Below are 17,192 nucleotides of genomic sequence, written 5' to 3'. Positions count from 1 at the left end.
ACTTTCTAGTTTAATAAGTTTAATAGCAAAAAAATGAAGATTGATGTATTTTATTTAAAACTGCAATACACATTCACAAAGTTTGCTCAAGTGCAGTAACCCAATTAATATGATACTGGCTTTTAAACCGATTACCAGCAATAGCCAGATAGTCTGCGGATTGGTTGCTTTGAGTTTTTGCATCTCGGAAAATTTATGGGCTTATTTATCCATTTTTGAGTTTGTGAATTAGAGATTGTTTTTCTAATCCTAATAAACTCACATTTGGAATGCTTGCTTATTTATTAATAAGAAAAACTTGTTTGAAAAAACTTGAATACCTCGAATTTGCAAGTTTACAAATTTGAGAAAAATTCTAAAATCTTGAATTGAGACTATGGCTTGACTTTGCCTAGGACAACTCCCATAGACTTCTACATGAACTCACAAGCCTTTACCTGCAGAATTTTTAAATTTGAGTTTTAGGGTTTTTTGCAGTAAGTAACAGTTTTTTGTTTTTTTTTAAATTCAAATTCGAACATTGATGAATTACCCCTTCAGTGTCTTTTATTGGATAACCCCAATAAAGTGTACAATTAGTAGTAACAACATAAAATGCATAAAATAATATTTTAAGCAGCTGCATTTGCAAAAAAAAAACACAGTGAAGTAGTAAAGGTAATGTCAAAGGAACATTGTTCAGTCTGGTGAAGACAAAATCCTTCTCTAAAGAAAATGCTGTTACATCTAACTGCAATAAATCTAGCTTTTGTTTAGTAATATAAACTGTAAGTTAATAATGAAAGTTGCAATCAAGGGTATCAATCGTCTCATCCTTTTTTCTACAAGTCTGAATAAAAATCGTATAGTTTCAGCTTTAATCATTGATGAGGGCATGAATGTGCCTTTTGACATAAGAAACACAAACCCTATGGAAGTATATTGTTAACTTTGTACTGTATCTGAGCATGTGTTTAATGTATCTGTGCAACATGAAGCATATAATCATTGCATAATTAAACTTTAGGGTTGATATGCTCTTAAATTTTCCAGTATTTGTTTATATATTGTGCATTTTTTTTTTTTGCCAGGATATCAACCAACTTTTACCCTTTGCACAGTCCGAAAGAGAAGGGAGCAAATGCTACTGTATTAGCTGGGCCATTAGTAGGCTAAAATTATGGAAAGCAGTAATGTCTCTGATTAAAGGGACAGTAACACCAAAAAATGAAAGTGTATAAAAGTAATTACTATATAATGTAATGCTGCCCTGCACTGGTGCAACTGGTGTGTTTTCCTTAGAAAGACTACTATAGTTTATGTAATAAAGCTTCTGTGTAACCATGGGGGCAGCCATTTACAGGAGAAAAGGCACAGGTTACTTAGCAGATAACAGATAAAACCCCATTATATTCTACCAAGCTAATCTGTTATCTGCTATGTGCCTTTTCTCCTTTTTCCCAGCTTCAATGGCTGCCCCCGTGTTGACATAGCAGCTCATTTATATAAACTATAGTAGCGTTTCTTTTGCAAACTTACCAGTTTTACCATCACAGGGCAACTGTACATTATATTTTAATTACTTTAAAACACTTTCATTTTTTGGTGTTACTGTTCCTTTAAGGTCCTGTGCACAAAGTGGTTTAATGTTTAGTACTGCTGCCTTGCAATGCTGGGGTCCTTCGTTCAGTTCCGGCCAGGGAAACATCTGCAAGGAGTTCTCCCTGTGCTTGCGTGATTTCCTCCGGGTACTCTGGTTTGTTCCCACACTCCAAAAAAACTTCAGGCAGGTTAATTGGCTCCTGAATGTTATAGGGACCTGAGACTGTAAAGCTCTACTGGGGCAAGGAATGATGTGAATGTAATCTCTGTAAAGCGATGCAGCCTGTGTCACCACTATACAGTCATGGCCAAAATTGTTGGCACCCCAGAAATTATTTCCATAAAATCAAGTATTTCTCACAGAAAAGTATTGCAGGTGTGATAAAAATCACACCTGAAAGCAAATAAAAAGGAGAGAAGTTCACTTAGTCTTTGCATTGTGTGTCTGTGTGTGCTACACTAAGGGGCAGATTTATCAAAACACGAGTTCGAATCCTGAATGGGAAAAATTCTGATTGGAAACGAAAATTTCTGAAGCTTGCAAATATCCCAAAAATGCTTAGGAAAAACTCGTATTAGTCACGATAATATCGTATTGGCGATCAGAAAGTCACAAAATTTTCGTACCAAACGCAAAACCAATCCGTTTTTTTCGCGCTAAAAATACGAAAAGAAGTCGCGCAAGGTACGAAAAAGTCATGGAAAATACGATTGGACGGATCGAACGAACGCTCTGAGCTTTCGTGGATAAGTAAGTGTGCCCCTAAACATGGACAACAGAAAGAGCAGAAGAGAACATTATCAAGAAGTTTGCAGCCCATGGCACTGTAGCGTGGGCGTGGGCGGAAGAGAAAAATTGATGAAAGGTTGCAGCGCAGGATAGTCCGGATGGTGGATAAGCAGCCCCAAACAAGTTCCAAAGAAATTCAAGCTGTCCTGCAGGCTCAGGGAGCATCAGTGTCAACGCAAACTATCCGTCGACATTTAAATGAAATGAAACGCTATGGCAGGAGACCCAGGAGGACCCCACTGCTGACAAAGAGACATAAAAAAGCAAGACTAGTTTGCCAAAATGTACTTGAGTAAGCCACAATTCTTCTGGGAAAACAACTGGTGGACAGATGAGACCAAGATAGAGCTTTTTGGGAAAGCACATCATTCTACTGTTTACCGAAAACGGAATGAGGCCTACAAAGAAAAGAACACAGTACCTAGAGTGAAATATGGTGGAGGTTCAATGATGTTTTGGGGTTGTTCTGCTGCCTCTGGCACTGGGTGCCTTGAATGTGTGCAAGGCATCATGAAATCTGAGGATTACCAAAGGATTTTTGGTCGCACTGTAGAGCCCAGTGTCAGAAAGCTAGGTTTGCATCCGAGATCTTGGGTCTTCCAGCAGGACGATTGTCATGAAAATGACCTAACAAGTGTAGGCTCAAACACTGGAGAGAAACCGTGTAGCATTCCAGCACTTTATTTTTGTAAAGTCCAATGACATCACACAGCGACAAATCCTTCTAAGAAGTAAAATAGCAAAAAGGCAGTTCCAAAGTCCCACAGAAGTAACTCCACAGTCTGAAGAAAATAATGGCCGAAGAGTAACTGAAGCGGTTGATCCGAAGTGCAGGAATCCTTTCCTCTCTCTTTCTGGAGACTGACTTCCAAGCTCTCTTTGGGGCTCTTTTTATGTCCCTGTGGGCCCATTCTCCCAGCAAGCCCCTATTGTTTCTATGCAGGGGTGGGGAGACATATAGGTGCCAGGGTAACTGGATTATCTGCCTATTGTTTCCAATCAGGCCAGGGCAGACGTGTTGGAGCCTTTGGTATCAGTCCCTAATCTCATCAGAGAGAAATTAAATCAATTCCGCCATTGTTTAAGATAAACCCGTCACAACGATGACCTCAAACATACGTAAAAAAGCACCCAGAAATGGATGGCAACAAAGTGCTGGAGAGTTCTGAAGTGGCCAGCAATGAGACCAGAACTAAATCCCATTGAACATCTGTGGAGAGATCTTAAAATTGCTGTTGGGAAAAGGCCGCCCTTTTTTTGTTCTGTTCCAATATGCACAAGGGAATAAACATGTATAGCAAAACATGTGTTACTGCAATACTTTTCTGTGAGAAATACTTGATTTTCTGTAAAAATTTCTGGGGTGCCAACAATTTTGGCCATGACTGTATAAATCAAGGACAATAGTAATATATACTATTAATATATAGTCATGTAGATGCAATATTGTGAAATTAATACAAAACATTATTAGATGTCAGTATAGTTACAAAAAATAATATTTTAAGTTGATACTGAAAATGTAACCAAATTGCAACAGGACTCTGTACAGCTGAAGGAGCTTTGGAAAAAAATCTGTCACAACAACAGTGGTATGGAATTTCAGGACCACCGTTACTGGCTGAGGACACATCCCAACTGCATTGTCGGTAAAGATCTTGTCAATTGGCTGATCAGAAATGGGCATATTACAACAAGGTAGGGATCAATAAGATTGACTTTCCCTGTATATTTATTTATATCAGTGCATATATCATGTTTTCTAGGTATGAGTGAAACCTTTTTGAATAATGACAGGAACCACACTCCATGCATTTAAGGCATTTACATTAAATGCATGCGTGCATGGTTCCTGTCATTACTAAAGACAGTGCAAGTACAAGTGATTTTCTATTTTTAGCTTTGAGTAAAAACCTGTCCCACTTTAAAGCCATAAGTATGGGCATACAGTTTAGTTAATAAGAATTTTAAACTATCTTTATTGAGCGATATTTATTAAAACACGCCAAAGTATTTCATTTACTAATTTACTACCAAAACATTCTATAATTCAGAATTCCAGAAGTGACATATCCTTTTTTTAACTACTTTGCTATCTATTTATAACATAACTTATTTAACTTCTACATGTGTATTTAATAGAAGTGGCAATTGTCTCACATGTATGCTAGCTAATTTTTTTTAATGATTTTTTTCCAGAGCACAAGCTATAGCCATTGGTCAAGCCCTTGTAGATGGTCGGTGGCTTGACTGTGTAACCCACCATGATCAGCTTTTCCGGGATGAATATGCGCTTTACAGACCTCTTCAGGTTTCATATATTTCATTAACATGGGTTTTATGCTGCTTTTTTAATTATTTGTTTTTTGTGTGTGTGCTCATTTATATTCTAGATTTTCACTAGAATTAATAGACTCTGGGTTCCTATGTATTTATGGTGGATGCTTAAATTTAAGGTAGAGAAAAGTTCAGGGATATGTATTGCTGCTAAGTCTGAGCCTTTTATGTTTTACATGGTAAAGCATTGCCTAGGCAATCTTTTAACATTTTTATTATTTATAGCAGGGAGTTACATTGTCCGCATACAGAATTAAGGTTTAGCATGCGGTGGGGGCAGAAATTGAACAAAGTCCTCAAAACCTTAATGAGGTTTAAACATGAAACTAATTACATCTGAGTTAAAGGAGAAGGAAAGGTTAAATCACTGGGAGGGTGCCAAAATGTTAGGCACTTCCCGTGATTGTAATCTCTTACCGAATACCCAAGGCTGGTGCTCCTATTAGGTGAAAACTCCACCAGCCCGGGGTAGCTGCGAGACAGCAGTCCTCTTCCATCTGTCTTCATTCTTCCAAATCCCAGGACCGGCGCATGTGCAGTAGGGTGAAATTGCTGACTTTCTGGTTAAAGCGGCTTTTCACTCACTTTCACTTTTTCACTGTGCATGACAGAAGAAAGAGGACTAGTGTCTCACAGCTACCCCGGGCTGGTGTGGGTTTTTTTCTAACAGGAGCACCAAACCGTAGTATAAGGTAAGCGATTACAATTGCTTGGGGGTGCCTAACATTTTGGCACCCCCCGGTGATTGTACCTTTCCTTCTCCTGTAAATTCAAAACATTAAGTACACACGTAAAGTCAATATTTAAGTTTTTAATTTATATTTCTTTCTGTTTCCATTTCAGAGTACAGAATTCTCTGAGACACCTTCACCTGACAGTGATTCAGTTAATTCAGTGGAAGGTCATTCAGAACCTTCTTGGTTTAAGGACATCAAGTTTGATGACAGTGATACAGAACAAATTGCTGATGAAGGGGAAGATAACCTAACCAGTAAGATATTTCTTTCAAGCCAGTTCTTAAATAATCCTATTAACTGCATTTGCTTTAAGTGCAGCCTGCTTTTAGGGATATTGGAGCTTGCTAGATCATTTTACTGTAAATCACCAGCAACAGTGGTATTGTGCATTTCTCATTCAGGTGAGTGGTTATTTTAAGTGATGGCTGGCACATGCCCAGTTTGCCATCAACTTTATGCCTTTTACCAGTGCTGTCCAACTTCTGTGGCACTGAGCGCTGAAATTTTTCTGGCCTACATGGTAGAGGGCCGATAATAGAAGCCAGTTTTGACTGCTCCCCTTTTTTAAACCACACCCACTTCAAATTACACCCATGTTATGACAAGAGCTTTTAAGACCATACTCACATTAATGGTGGTAGCACAGCAGAAACCCAAATTCTAGGTGCCCACTGCAGGGATATCACCCTTCATTCATATGTAAAAAGTTTATTATGTCATATTAAGACATACGCTTAAAGCCATATGCCCCCTTGTGGATAGCACCACGACCCCCAGCACATAATTACACACCTTAGGGAGCATATAATTACTATTTCCAAATGCTAACAAACATCCAGGTTTGCCTCCCACAGGCAGCATAAGGCGGGCAAAGTATGGCACAAACAGGCAGGGTAAGATTTTGTTTCTTCTTTTGTGTACATGTTCCTTTTTAGGGCAGAGGCATGAGTCTGCTTAGTTTGCTCCTCTCTCCCCCTCCCAGAGTTTGCTCCCTCTCCCATCAGAATTTGAACCACCTCCCAAGTGTAATCTGAGCTACCAGCAGCTAGAGCTGCAGCACGGAAGCCACTGAGACCAAGCTAAAATGGCAGCTGCTATCTTTAACAAATAGAGGGAGCTTCTAGGGCTGTTTACTCAGGTATGGTAAAGCTTTCTGCAGAATGAATATAGCTTTATAGCTTGCACTAATCTGGCTAATCTATTGAATTTATTAAAATTAAAACTCAAATAAACTCCACGAATGTCAGACATTTATCAAAAAATCCAAAGTGAAAAAGCATGTGCGGTAAATAGTCACATAAAAGTTTTGAAAAGCTTTTTCGGGTTGGCACATGATAACCACAACTTATTCAAATTGTCACACAAAAACCAGTGTCAAGAATCTGGAAAAAAAAAAGGAAAAAAAAAAAGAAAAATTTTCCAGGAAAGGGACATCTGCAATTGATTTCTACATGACCTCGAGAGGTTTTGGGTGGAAAGTTTTTGGATTACAAATTGTAGCGGGGAAAAAAATAATAAATCTCAAAAGTTGCAACCTTTTTTTTCCTGAAAAAGTCATGGTTTTATAAATGGCCCCCTTAAAGTGTCTTTTATCCATTTTTATTGTATAATTTTTTCATAGCTGGTAGTAAATTAATTTATTCCATATTTCCATATTTAGCTGACAATCAACCTGTAGGCTTTTTCTTTCTTTCTTTTTTACTTATTCTTGGAAAGCTGATATTTGTCTGGTCATCTTAAATTAAAGGCAAACAAGGCATTTTGTCCAACTTATTTCAAATGGTGCAAATATGCCCAAAACTACTTCTGTGCCTGTTTTGTGGGCTGAAAAGTGTGCTGATGGTTTTAGGCAGTTTACATTGCATTTTTATTGCATAACGGTAGGGGTGGTTCAGGGCTCGGTGTGATTTCAGCAATAATCCTGTAAGCGATTGATATGTTCATTGGCATGACAATTTTTATTTTGTGTTAGTTTCCATTGGGAGTCCATAAAACAGCCAAAGTTATGGGCCAAACTAAAACACTTCCAAATTTGCTTAAAAAAAGTTTTTAAAATATTTTATTTGGGGCATGGGTTCCAAGGTAAATGTTTTGCACAAATCTAATCAAACACACACTTCTCTTTAAAGAAGTAATTAAAAACAAGGCTAGTTGTGCCAAAATGTAGGGGTACTGGTTATAGTGATATTTTAGTGCTTTGTTTGGAAATGTCAAGAAGGGTCTAGCTCAGGGGGTCAAACTCCCGAGTCTTGGTAAAGTTGTTATGGGAGTGTTTGATTTTTATGATAGCAAATGGGGGGACCACAGCAACCATATTCTGCTTATAGTAATATTGAGTCCCATTTGATACAATGGCAAGCAATTGAGACTAATTAAGAATATGATGTTTTACAGATAAATGAAGGCCAACAAAAGCTTTTGGTGTTTTAATCAAAATGTGCATGATTTATTTTGAAAGGGTTTCTCGGAGAAAGAAAAAATCATCTAGACCAGTATTGTCCAACTTCTGTGGTACCAAGGCTGGAATTTTTCTGGCCTACATGGTGGAGGGCCGATAATCGAAGTCAGTTTTGACCACTCCCCCTTTTAAACCACACCCACTTCAAACCACACCCATGGTATTACAAACATTTAAGACCATCCCCAAATTAATGGTGGTAGCGCAACAAAACACCAAATGGTTGGTTCTCACTGCAGGGATATCACCCTTCATTCATTATTCAAGAATAATATTATGTCATATTAAGACATACCCTAAAATCCATATGCCGCCTCCTCCTCCCCTGTGGATAGCACAGCAACCCCTATCATATAATAATACACCTTAGGGACCATATAATGATTATTTCCAAATGCTAACAAACTCCCAGAACAAACCACTGCCAGGTTCACCTCCCACATAGGGCAAGCAGAGTGCCATACACACAGGCAGCATTGGGCAGGCAGTACATAGAGTGACACAATGCTGGCGTTATGCAGTCTGTCTGAGGTGGGAACAGGTGGTCAGTGTGGGTGCTTACAGTCTGAGCCTAAGGTGTGAACAATGCAAGGACTAAAAGGTGTGAACAGCACAGGGTATTACATGTTTAAACAATACAGGTGTTTACAGCTTCAATCTGAGGTGTGAACAATCCAGGGGGCCAGTTAATCTCAGTACTGATACCATTTAAAGCTTTTACAAAGGTAAGCCATCAAAACAGCCAGACAGGTGAGGGGCCCCGGGTCGCCAGTTGGACAGCACTGATCTAGACTTTCTGTGTTATTATACTCTACATATGGCATAAGTGCTATAACTTCCAAGTTTCTTATAATATCTCTTGGATGCTGTAATTCAGCCAATTCCCCCAGACTCTACATGGAAATGGCTCTCTGAAATTTATACAAGACTTAATTTCCCAATAGAAATAATTATGTAAATCAAATGCCCAATGTGCATTGCTCATTGTTGAGCTTTGTAACATGCAAGAATTAAAATGACCTTCCAGTCAGTGATTGCATATAATATAAGAATTTTTTTTTTCCAAGAAACTGCGGAAAATGGTGACATCTTATAAATAAGTGTTATTATTAACTGCATTAGTTTTAAAGGAATATTTGCAGGATTATATTAAAGCATGATGTGTTATCGCATGCTGGACTAGACTAGCTATTATGTTTTGTGACTTTGCGGTCATACTTTTCCTCTTAATATTTGTATGTATGTATATCCTTATTTTTAAAGCACTACTTGTATATGCAGCACTGTTTAATTCTACATTACAGTAATAGTGCAAACATTGCAATAGACAAAAAACGTAACTTACTATGTTACTATGTTAGTAGCCTGCGGTTAAATCTCAACTACCGCGGCCAACTAATCTTCTTGAAATAACTTCACACTGGCAATAAAGTTAATTGCTAGTAGAAAGGCATATTTCCTACGCAGGAAACTTTGGGCATCATCGGAAAATGAATTTCCGCATATGTTTTGCTACTGGTCATTCACTTCATTGCCAGTGGCAAAGCAATCAGGGCCGATAAGTTGCCTGTGGTAGCCAGGATTTAACCGCATGCGACTAATCTCTCCTTGTGCCAAACAATATAGGAAGAAGGAGGTTTCAAATAGCTTACTATGAATACCATGTATATAACTATGAAGATAATAAATTAATTTGGCGTACATTTGGCTCTTTCTATAATAAATGTGGTTAGATGCTTCTATAGTTGCTTCGACATTCTTTTTGGTAATGCTCATAGAAGAAATGAGCAAAGATATTTACAAAAAAATCTTACATAGCTCTTAAGGGAAACATATATACTCTATATTTTAATCTTGAATGTATATTGTTAGTGCAATATGTGAATGTAAACTTGTTTGTTTATTTGTTTACTGAGTATTTCTTTTGGATAATTGAATTTTTAAATTAGATTGTGTTTTATTGATTTCTTCAGCTTCTACCTGATAGGTCTAGAGCATCTAGTGGACCTAAGCTTATTGGGCTGATTTATCATTGTCTAATTAACCCAAAGCAATTAATATAGCAGATCATAATTAAATGTACCAATTCATTTATGTGGAAGAATATTCATTGCACGCAGTCATTTAAGGTGGCCATACAATAACAATCTTTTCTGCAACCATTGGTTGCAGGAAAGATCACCAACCACTCCACTAAAATTAAGAGCTGAATTATCAGATATGCAGGTAGCAGTAGAAACATTAGAATTCTACCCCTATCTGATGATTGAGCATTAACCTACTGCCGATGCTCAGGCAATCGAAATTTTTCATCCTGGCCGATCAGCAAGACAACTGATATAGAAGGCTTTTGCCAATATCGGTCACCTTGTCAACCCACCACACACGCATCAAAACAGGGTTTTGTACGATAATATTGGTGCGTGTATGCGCACTTTTACAAATGCACCAAGAATTAGCAGACCACCTAGAGCTGTTTCCAAGTAAGCCACCTAAAGGTAATCCAGACATTTGTTACTTTGTTTTTTTTCCAGTTGGTAACAAAATTGCTTAAATACACTGACAAATGGTAACCTAAATCTTTCATGCATCTGTGTGCCATTGTTCCCTGCTGTTCATTTAACAAAAATTTTGTTAAAAAAGGACTGTTTTCTTAGAGTGAGGAAATAACGTAAATATTAGCAAAATTCTTCCTTGGTTGCTTCAAATTATTAAACCTGGGGAGCTATATTTTATTTACTAAAGATAGTTTCTCTCCTCCTCCCTCATTATCCTATATCTACCCCTCCCCCTTTTCCCATCGATCCTTTTCTTTTCTGCATTACTAAGACTCTACAAGTCCTAGCAAACGTACATCGGTCAGCAGTTTCCAATCTGCTATGGATAGCGACTCGGCTGCTTCCATCAGCCTCAATGTGGAGATGGACAACGTCAACTTCCACATCAAGAAGCATTCCAAGTATCCCCATGTACCCCCACACCCTGCTGACCAGAAAGGTATTACAAAGCAGTCACAAGTAGGCTTTTCCAGAAATAATCTGTATTGGAGTTTAATAGCCATGTATTATTTACATAATTTCACAGACTTTTTTAAACCTAAAGGAATATGTTTTCTCTTTGTACATATAAACTCCAGTAACCATAGCATTCTTAAAAGAGCATATTATAGACCTGCTCGATAACATTAATTACATTGAAGAAACATTGCAAATTTCCATTTTCGCTGCTGCAACCATTTTCTATATGTCAGTCATACCAGCATTCAGAATATCCCTGAAAAACTAAAAATAACATAGATAAGTGAATCGCAGGTTATGTGCATTTGAGGAAACTGGTGGACTCCATGTAATGTTAGGAAATCCCCCCTAACACCAGTTTCCTTGTTATATATACTACTATTATATTACTTAAAGGCTGCTGAATGGATGGAATGTATGAGATGACATATGTGGTATGGCCGCCTTGCAGTAAGAACAGGATAGTACAAGAATGGGTTTTCAGCAAATCTCAAGACCTTAACAGGGTAGCATAAAAGTGCTTATACAGAGTTATACGTAAGTAGTATTACACCTGTAAAGGTCTCCACCATTGGACTCCGGAGCAGTGAAAACACATTCTTTGAAATGATAAGTCATGCTGGCATATCTGGCAGTCTTATAGGTTGACAAGAATGTGTAATACCTTCTCCGTTTGCTGGAGGAGGAATCTTGCTAGAGGAGAATTTTGTCTCTGGCCTTCTGGTTATTGTAAAAGCAGACCTTAACTTCACATTGTACAATACAAGATGGTACATTCCTATGTGATGGCAACAATATGAAAAGCCCTGTAAATAATGCTAAAGTGCACAAAGTGAGCTCTGTACACACTCTTGCTGAGTGGAAAGACTTAACTGGCCTGCACCTAGCCCTGGTCTTAACCCAACATTAACGTCACCTATGCTCTTGTAGCCGTATGGAAGCAAATGTTTAAACAGTGGTTCGGCATGTAGTGGGAAGCCTTTCCTAAAAAGTAGAAATGTCCGGTTACATTTGGTGATATGGTTTAGGTTTAGTATTATGTACATATTAAAGTAAACCTCTTTTTGAAAATGCAGCGATTTCATGATTACAAATAAAAAAATTACCTTATTCTACAAAGAAGAGTCATCAATTGCATTTGTGCATGTTGTGGAATCGGTTGAGTACTAAGTTTGGTGAACTGCAAACAGGTAGACATTAGACATAGTTTCACATTGTGGCTGAGCCTATGGTTGCATTGCATCTTCTAGACAGCCAATTGGGGGGGGGGGGGGGGGGAGAGTGTGACACTTCATCACAAGTGTAGAGGAAGATTGATTCAGCCTGACAGTTTTCCTTGATAAGGCAACATTCTTTACCTATGTGGATTGAGAAGAGATGCTTTTGTGTTGCTTATCAGTATGTAGTGGGGCTCTAATGGTACACTGGGTGGTTTTTAAAACACAGATTCTAGTATATATATATACATAAAATACAGCCCTAATGGCAATGATGGGATAAGCAGCATTGTAATCCCACAGGGTGCTTACATCAGCCAGGCCATTGTATGTGTTTTTTTGCTGAAACACCAATTTGCCTACAAAACTCCATTCCATAGTTAATATGGGATCTGCATAGTAGTAGATACACTAAGCTGAAATACACTGTGTAGTTACTAAATGGCAGCAAAACTCTTGCGAGGTTGCTAGTGCCAAAACATATTCCCGGCGTAGTTTTTGTCTCATAATTAAGTTATATAATGATACTGGCCCACCTTACCTTGCTACATTTTGCTGAGAAAAGCATATCATCAGCCACGTGTGGTATTTATGCTCAAACCCGTCTTTTTTTTTTTTTTTTTTTTTTTTTTTTTTAAACACGCCGTGTGCCTTTGCCTTAAGTCTCGCTGTTCTTTTTCTGACTGTGGACTGGCTTTTGGGGACACCTTGGTATAGACAGATTTTAATGAAAGTTTCAGGGGCCAGGTGCTGCAAGGTAAAGGAGTGATAGAACATCCTTGAGTGGCACTGACATTTTAGGAAACAGAAAATATGTCCTGGAAATAAATGATTTTGAATAATTGCTCCTCTTACAGTTACCCAGATTCTTTTGTCAGAAAATGTTCTTGGATTGAAAGTAAAGTATAATAACCAGCTATGACTTGCAAAAAGAAAATATATATTTTGTTTGCTTTTATGTGCTAAATAAGTATCAGGGAACTCTAATGCCTATTTCATCAGCAGATGAGGCAATAGGACTGTTTACTTGTACAATTAAAAGCAATAATTTGGGCACCTAATTACATCACTGCTTCAGCACTCGGTATGATAAAAAAACAACATTTTTGAAAATGTTAATACATTTTGTTTTGTAAACTTTAAAGAGGTTGTTCACCTTTGTTACAGTTTTTTAAAAAAGGATATTTGCAATTTGGTTTAATTAAAAAAAAAAAAAAATCATAATTTTTAATATATTTACCTGCACTGGTAGTGCGGCATAAAATCTTTGCTCTGCCACCCAGGGGACTTACATCACAGGGAGGTGCAGGCAATGCTTATTATTCTGCATGCCCCTTTTCTTGCCATTTCTGAGATTCATTGATCTGAGTAAATTGTGTCAGTCAGGGAAATGCAAATGAAGGGCACATGTGCAGTAGAGATAAATGCCTGCACTTCCCCCACTCTGCTGGGAACTTCAGAATGACATAGATAGGACCTTAGGCAGCCAAGGTGTTCCAAGCCCGCTAGATTGGGCTGAGAGCAAAGACCTAAGAATCTATGGAGCACTACTTTTGCAGGTAGATATTTTGAAAACAGTTTTTTCTTTTTTTTAGTTAAACAAAATTGCAAATATCATGTAAATCACTATTCACGATCATGAATCATAGGTTTTGCATGATGTTCCTTATTTTCTCCAGAAAAAGCTTTTAATAATTGTGGTCAAAAAGTTCAAATTTTTACAACAGATTTTTACAACAGTCCACAGCAGTTGTTTCCAAAAGGCATCTGGCTTGTCCAGATGCTGCTTTGCCTGCCTCAAACATTGACATTTGTGATGAGGAGTTGCCGGTAGAAATGTCTACACATTGATTCAGGTTTCCGAAGTTGCGCAAGTTTCCTACTGCAGATAACTTTGTACAACTTCGGAAAGCCGAAGTCATGCATAGGCCTCACTAAGACTTACTCCTGATAATTTGCAGAATATGTTTGTACAAACACCACTGCACCATGGAGCAATGTAATGCCAGTTTTGTGTTAGCCAAACCTTTTTGTAGGCCATCTGCAGTGATATAAAGGTTTGCTTTGCCTTTTTGGCCAACATACAAGCAGTTTTGCCTGAAAGTTTACTTGGCCTTTCAGATCTTGCCTTAAGTTCCACAGTTCCCCTTAACTGCGATTTCTTGATCACATAACATAGAGTGGAAATTGTGAGCTGGAAGCATTTTTCAGTCTTTTTATAGTCTTCCCCTGCTTTGCAAACATAAGTTATCTTCATTTTCATATTATCTGTTTTACTTAGAGGAACCAATTGTTGTTAATTGGCAACCCAAAGTTTTATGGCTATTAAGGCCTAATGATGTAAATAGTTTTTTTGTGTTTTTATTATAAACTTCACAAGAAAGAATTAACATAACTCAGACCGACATGGTTAGTGTTCATAGGGTGTAATTAGGTCAAATGTGCATTAATATTTGCAAATATGTTGTTTTTTTTAGCAAACTGATTCCTGTACTATTTGTTTGTTTTGTATCTGAATATAAGTAATTTGTAATTAAAATGTAATTTGGCAAGGAGTGTCCAAACCTTTGGTTGGAACTGTGTTTGTGAGTGTGTGGATACATTGACCCTATTCAGAAAGTTATTTATGGCAAATACCAATGCTCTTCTTCAGCCTTTCCTGATGTATTATGCAGTGATGCAATGGTATCCTGGAATTGCAATCAGTCTGACCTGACTTTAATTTCAGGCCTCCCTTGGTGGGTTAAATCAGTAGCTCCACGTGACTTTTGAAGTATATTGAACGGCAGTGTTTTAAATGTTACTCTCCAAAAGTGACGTCATTTGAACTCAAATGCAGGGAAAATACTGTGCATTTAAAAATTGTGTGCAATTTACCAAAATGGATGCTTATGTGCATAGCCACCACCAGTTGTGGTGGATGTAATATTTATAGGGTAATAAAGCAGACGTACATTTTTCATTAATACATATGGAGGTTCTCAACCTTGCATGACATTAGACCACCTAGGCATGTAGGTCACCAAGGTAATACAGCAGTTTATAAATATGCTGAAAGTATCTTCAGCTAATGGCACATGGATAGGAAATTTGTGTACATGAGATATGCAAAGTGGTAAAAAAATGGCAGGTAGCAAATATTTGGCCACCATTATGAGTTCTGGAACTGTGTCGCTGTGACTCTGGTTCTGTTTTCCACTGGCAGAATAGTTGTTTTACAGGACAATTATTTCTGTGTTATGTATTCATTAATAGACTAATAGACCAGAATAACCTTTCACATTTCTGGGACATCAGTTATAATTAAACCCTAATTTTGCTACTAGGGAATGTAGTTTATACTTAGTTATTGAATGTATGGCTGATCTATGGCCAAATTGTAAGGGAATACCACATTTTGTCTACCTTTCAATTAGCACTGCTAATACAAGAAAGGGTTTTTAGGCCAAGTCTAACAATTTTTTAAAAAAAGTTAACAGCTTTATCTGGATTAGAAATCTTTACTCTAATCGGCCTATCAGGAATTCACAAAGCAAAGGAGAAGAGAAGGAAGAAAAACATCACAATATTTGCTTTAAATAAGATTGTAATGGCTTAACAGAATCTGTTACCTTGGTCAATGATTGTAAATTTTTCTTCAGCCAGTCAGAGTGATGACTGATACAGCTCTTTTTTTGTTTGTTTGTTTGTTTTTCAAGTGAATGACATTGTGACCTTAAAAAAAAAAAAAAAGTACAATGCATACAAATACATTTATTGCAGTGGCACTTCTAGGTGCCTTATAAACACAGATACCAGAGATTTTAAACTACAAAGGAATGAAGGCTGAGCATGTCACTGACATCCTTATGGGCTGCTGGGTGTTTTGTTTTTGGCTGCTATAATTTTCTAAGCAATGAGTCAGTCAGGGTGTGCTCTGAGCGTAACTTGGCTGGAAGGATTTAGTCACCACTTCTTTTCTTTCTTACACTTGTTTCCAACAGAGTTTCTTCTGTCAGAAGATGGTGGGCAACAGATTGTTCCCATAAGCGATGCATTTATCAAAGGTAATTATTTTGTATTTTAATAGTATATTTTGAATAATTCCTTTTAACATTTTCCTTTTGTCACAAAAATTGGAAAAATGATAATGAGTAGACATTATATAAACAAGGCAGATGGTAAACTTTGTAACATATTAACCATGTGCTATAGGACTTTCTTGCAGTTGGTAGCTTAATTTTATGTTCTCCTTTGGTCAAAACCTCTACATTTATAAAATTATAGTAGTATAGTAACTTAAAGAACTAGCAAAGAGCAGGAATGTGCTGTATATTACAGTCTGTGAGTGTACTGTGTATATAAAACATGCAGAGCCTCTAATATGCAGCACATTGCTGCTCTTTGCTAATTCTTTTAGTTTCGAAAATGTTGTCATTACTAGAGGCAGAGCTTGCACAAACTGAAAGTTCAGAGAAGGGCACCTTACTTAAGTTAAGTGTGCTATTAGGATATAAAAACTACAGTATACAGAAATATCATAATATATCTCTTTCTCAAGGCATTTCTGTATGCTTAAGTGAGGTGCTCCTGAGCTTGTAAGAGCTGACGTCATACAAGTCTCTTGTACCTATTTAACTACATCCGTCTATGCTAGGTTTAAAGTATTCGTAATGTACAACATTTTTGCAACAAATATACAGTTTGTCTTACACACTTCTTTTATTTGTAGAACTGTGGTAGACATTTTTATAGACTATTTTCATTGACTTACCATAACAAGACACACACAGTGTCCCTGATTGTTAGTAAACTATTTCCCCACAGAAAATAATGAGATATTTGTATGTATTTTTTAGGCAGCTAGAATAAGAAGCTCATAGCATACCAACACTCTGAATTTCAGCAGTCTAATGTAGTGTTGTTACAGTGTTGTAGTGGGCTCTGTCACTGTTAGAATTTAGCTTGTCCTGCTTGACAGCGGTAGAAGGCACTTTCTATGTACAGTATGAAAATTGAATTAGGCCATTATTGCGGTAAGAAAATAAAATTAACTGATGCATTTGTTACATAAAT

General features: G+C 37.3%; 1 protein-coding gene across 1 annotated transcript in view; it reads left to right on the top strand.

The window, feature by feature from the left end:
* pikfyve (phosphoinositide kinase, FYVE finger containing) overlaps positions 1-17,192 on the top strand; it is a gene marked incomplete at its 3' end in the record, with an annotated part of 124,852 nt that overhangs the window by 29,733 nt on the left and 77,927 nt on the right. The window contains 5 exon segments of the mRNA NM_001375305.1: positions 3,912-4,069; positions 4,571-4,682; positions 5,552-5,699; positions 10,733-10,900; positions 16,121-16,183. Coding sequence (NP_001362234.1) covers positions 3,912-4,069; positions 4,571-4,682; positions 5,552-5,699; positions 10,733-10,900; positions 16,121-16,183 — 649 coding nt within the window.

The sequence above is a fragment of the Xenopus tropicalis genome, chromosome 9, assembly GCF_000004195.4.
Source record: "Xenopus tropicalis strain Nigerian chromosome 9, UCB_Xtro_10.0, whole genome shotgun sequence".
In the NCBI taxonomy this organism is placed as follows: Eukaryota; Metazoa; Chordata; class Amphibia; order Anura; family Pipidae; genus Xenopus; species Xenopus tropicalis.
Note: the sequence above shows the minus strand (reverse complement) of the source record. Positions and strands in the feature narration are given on the sequence as shown.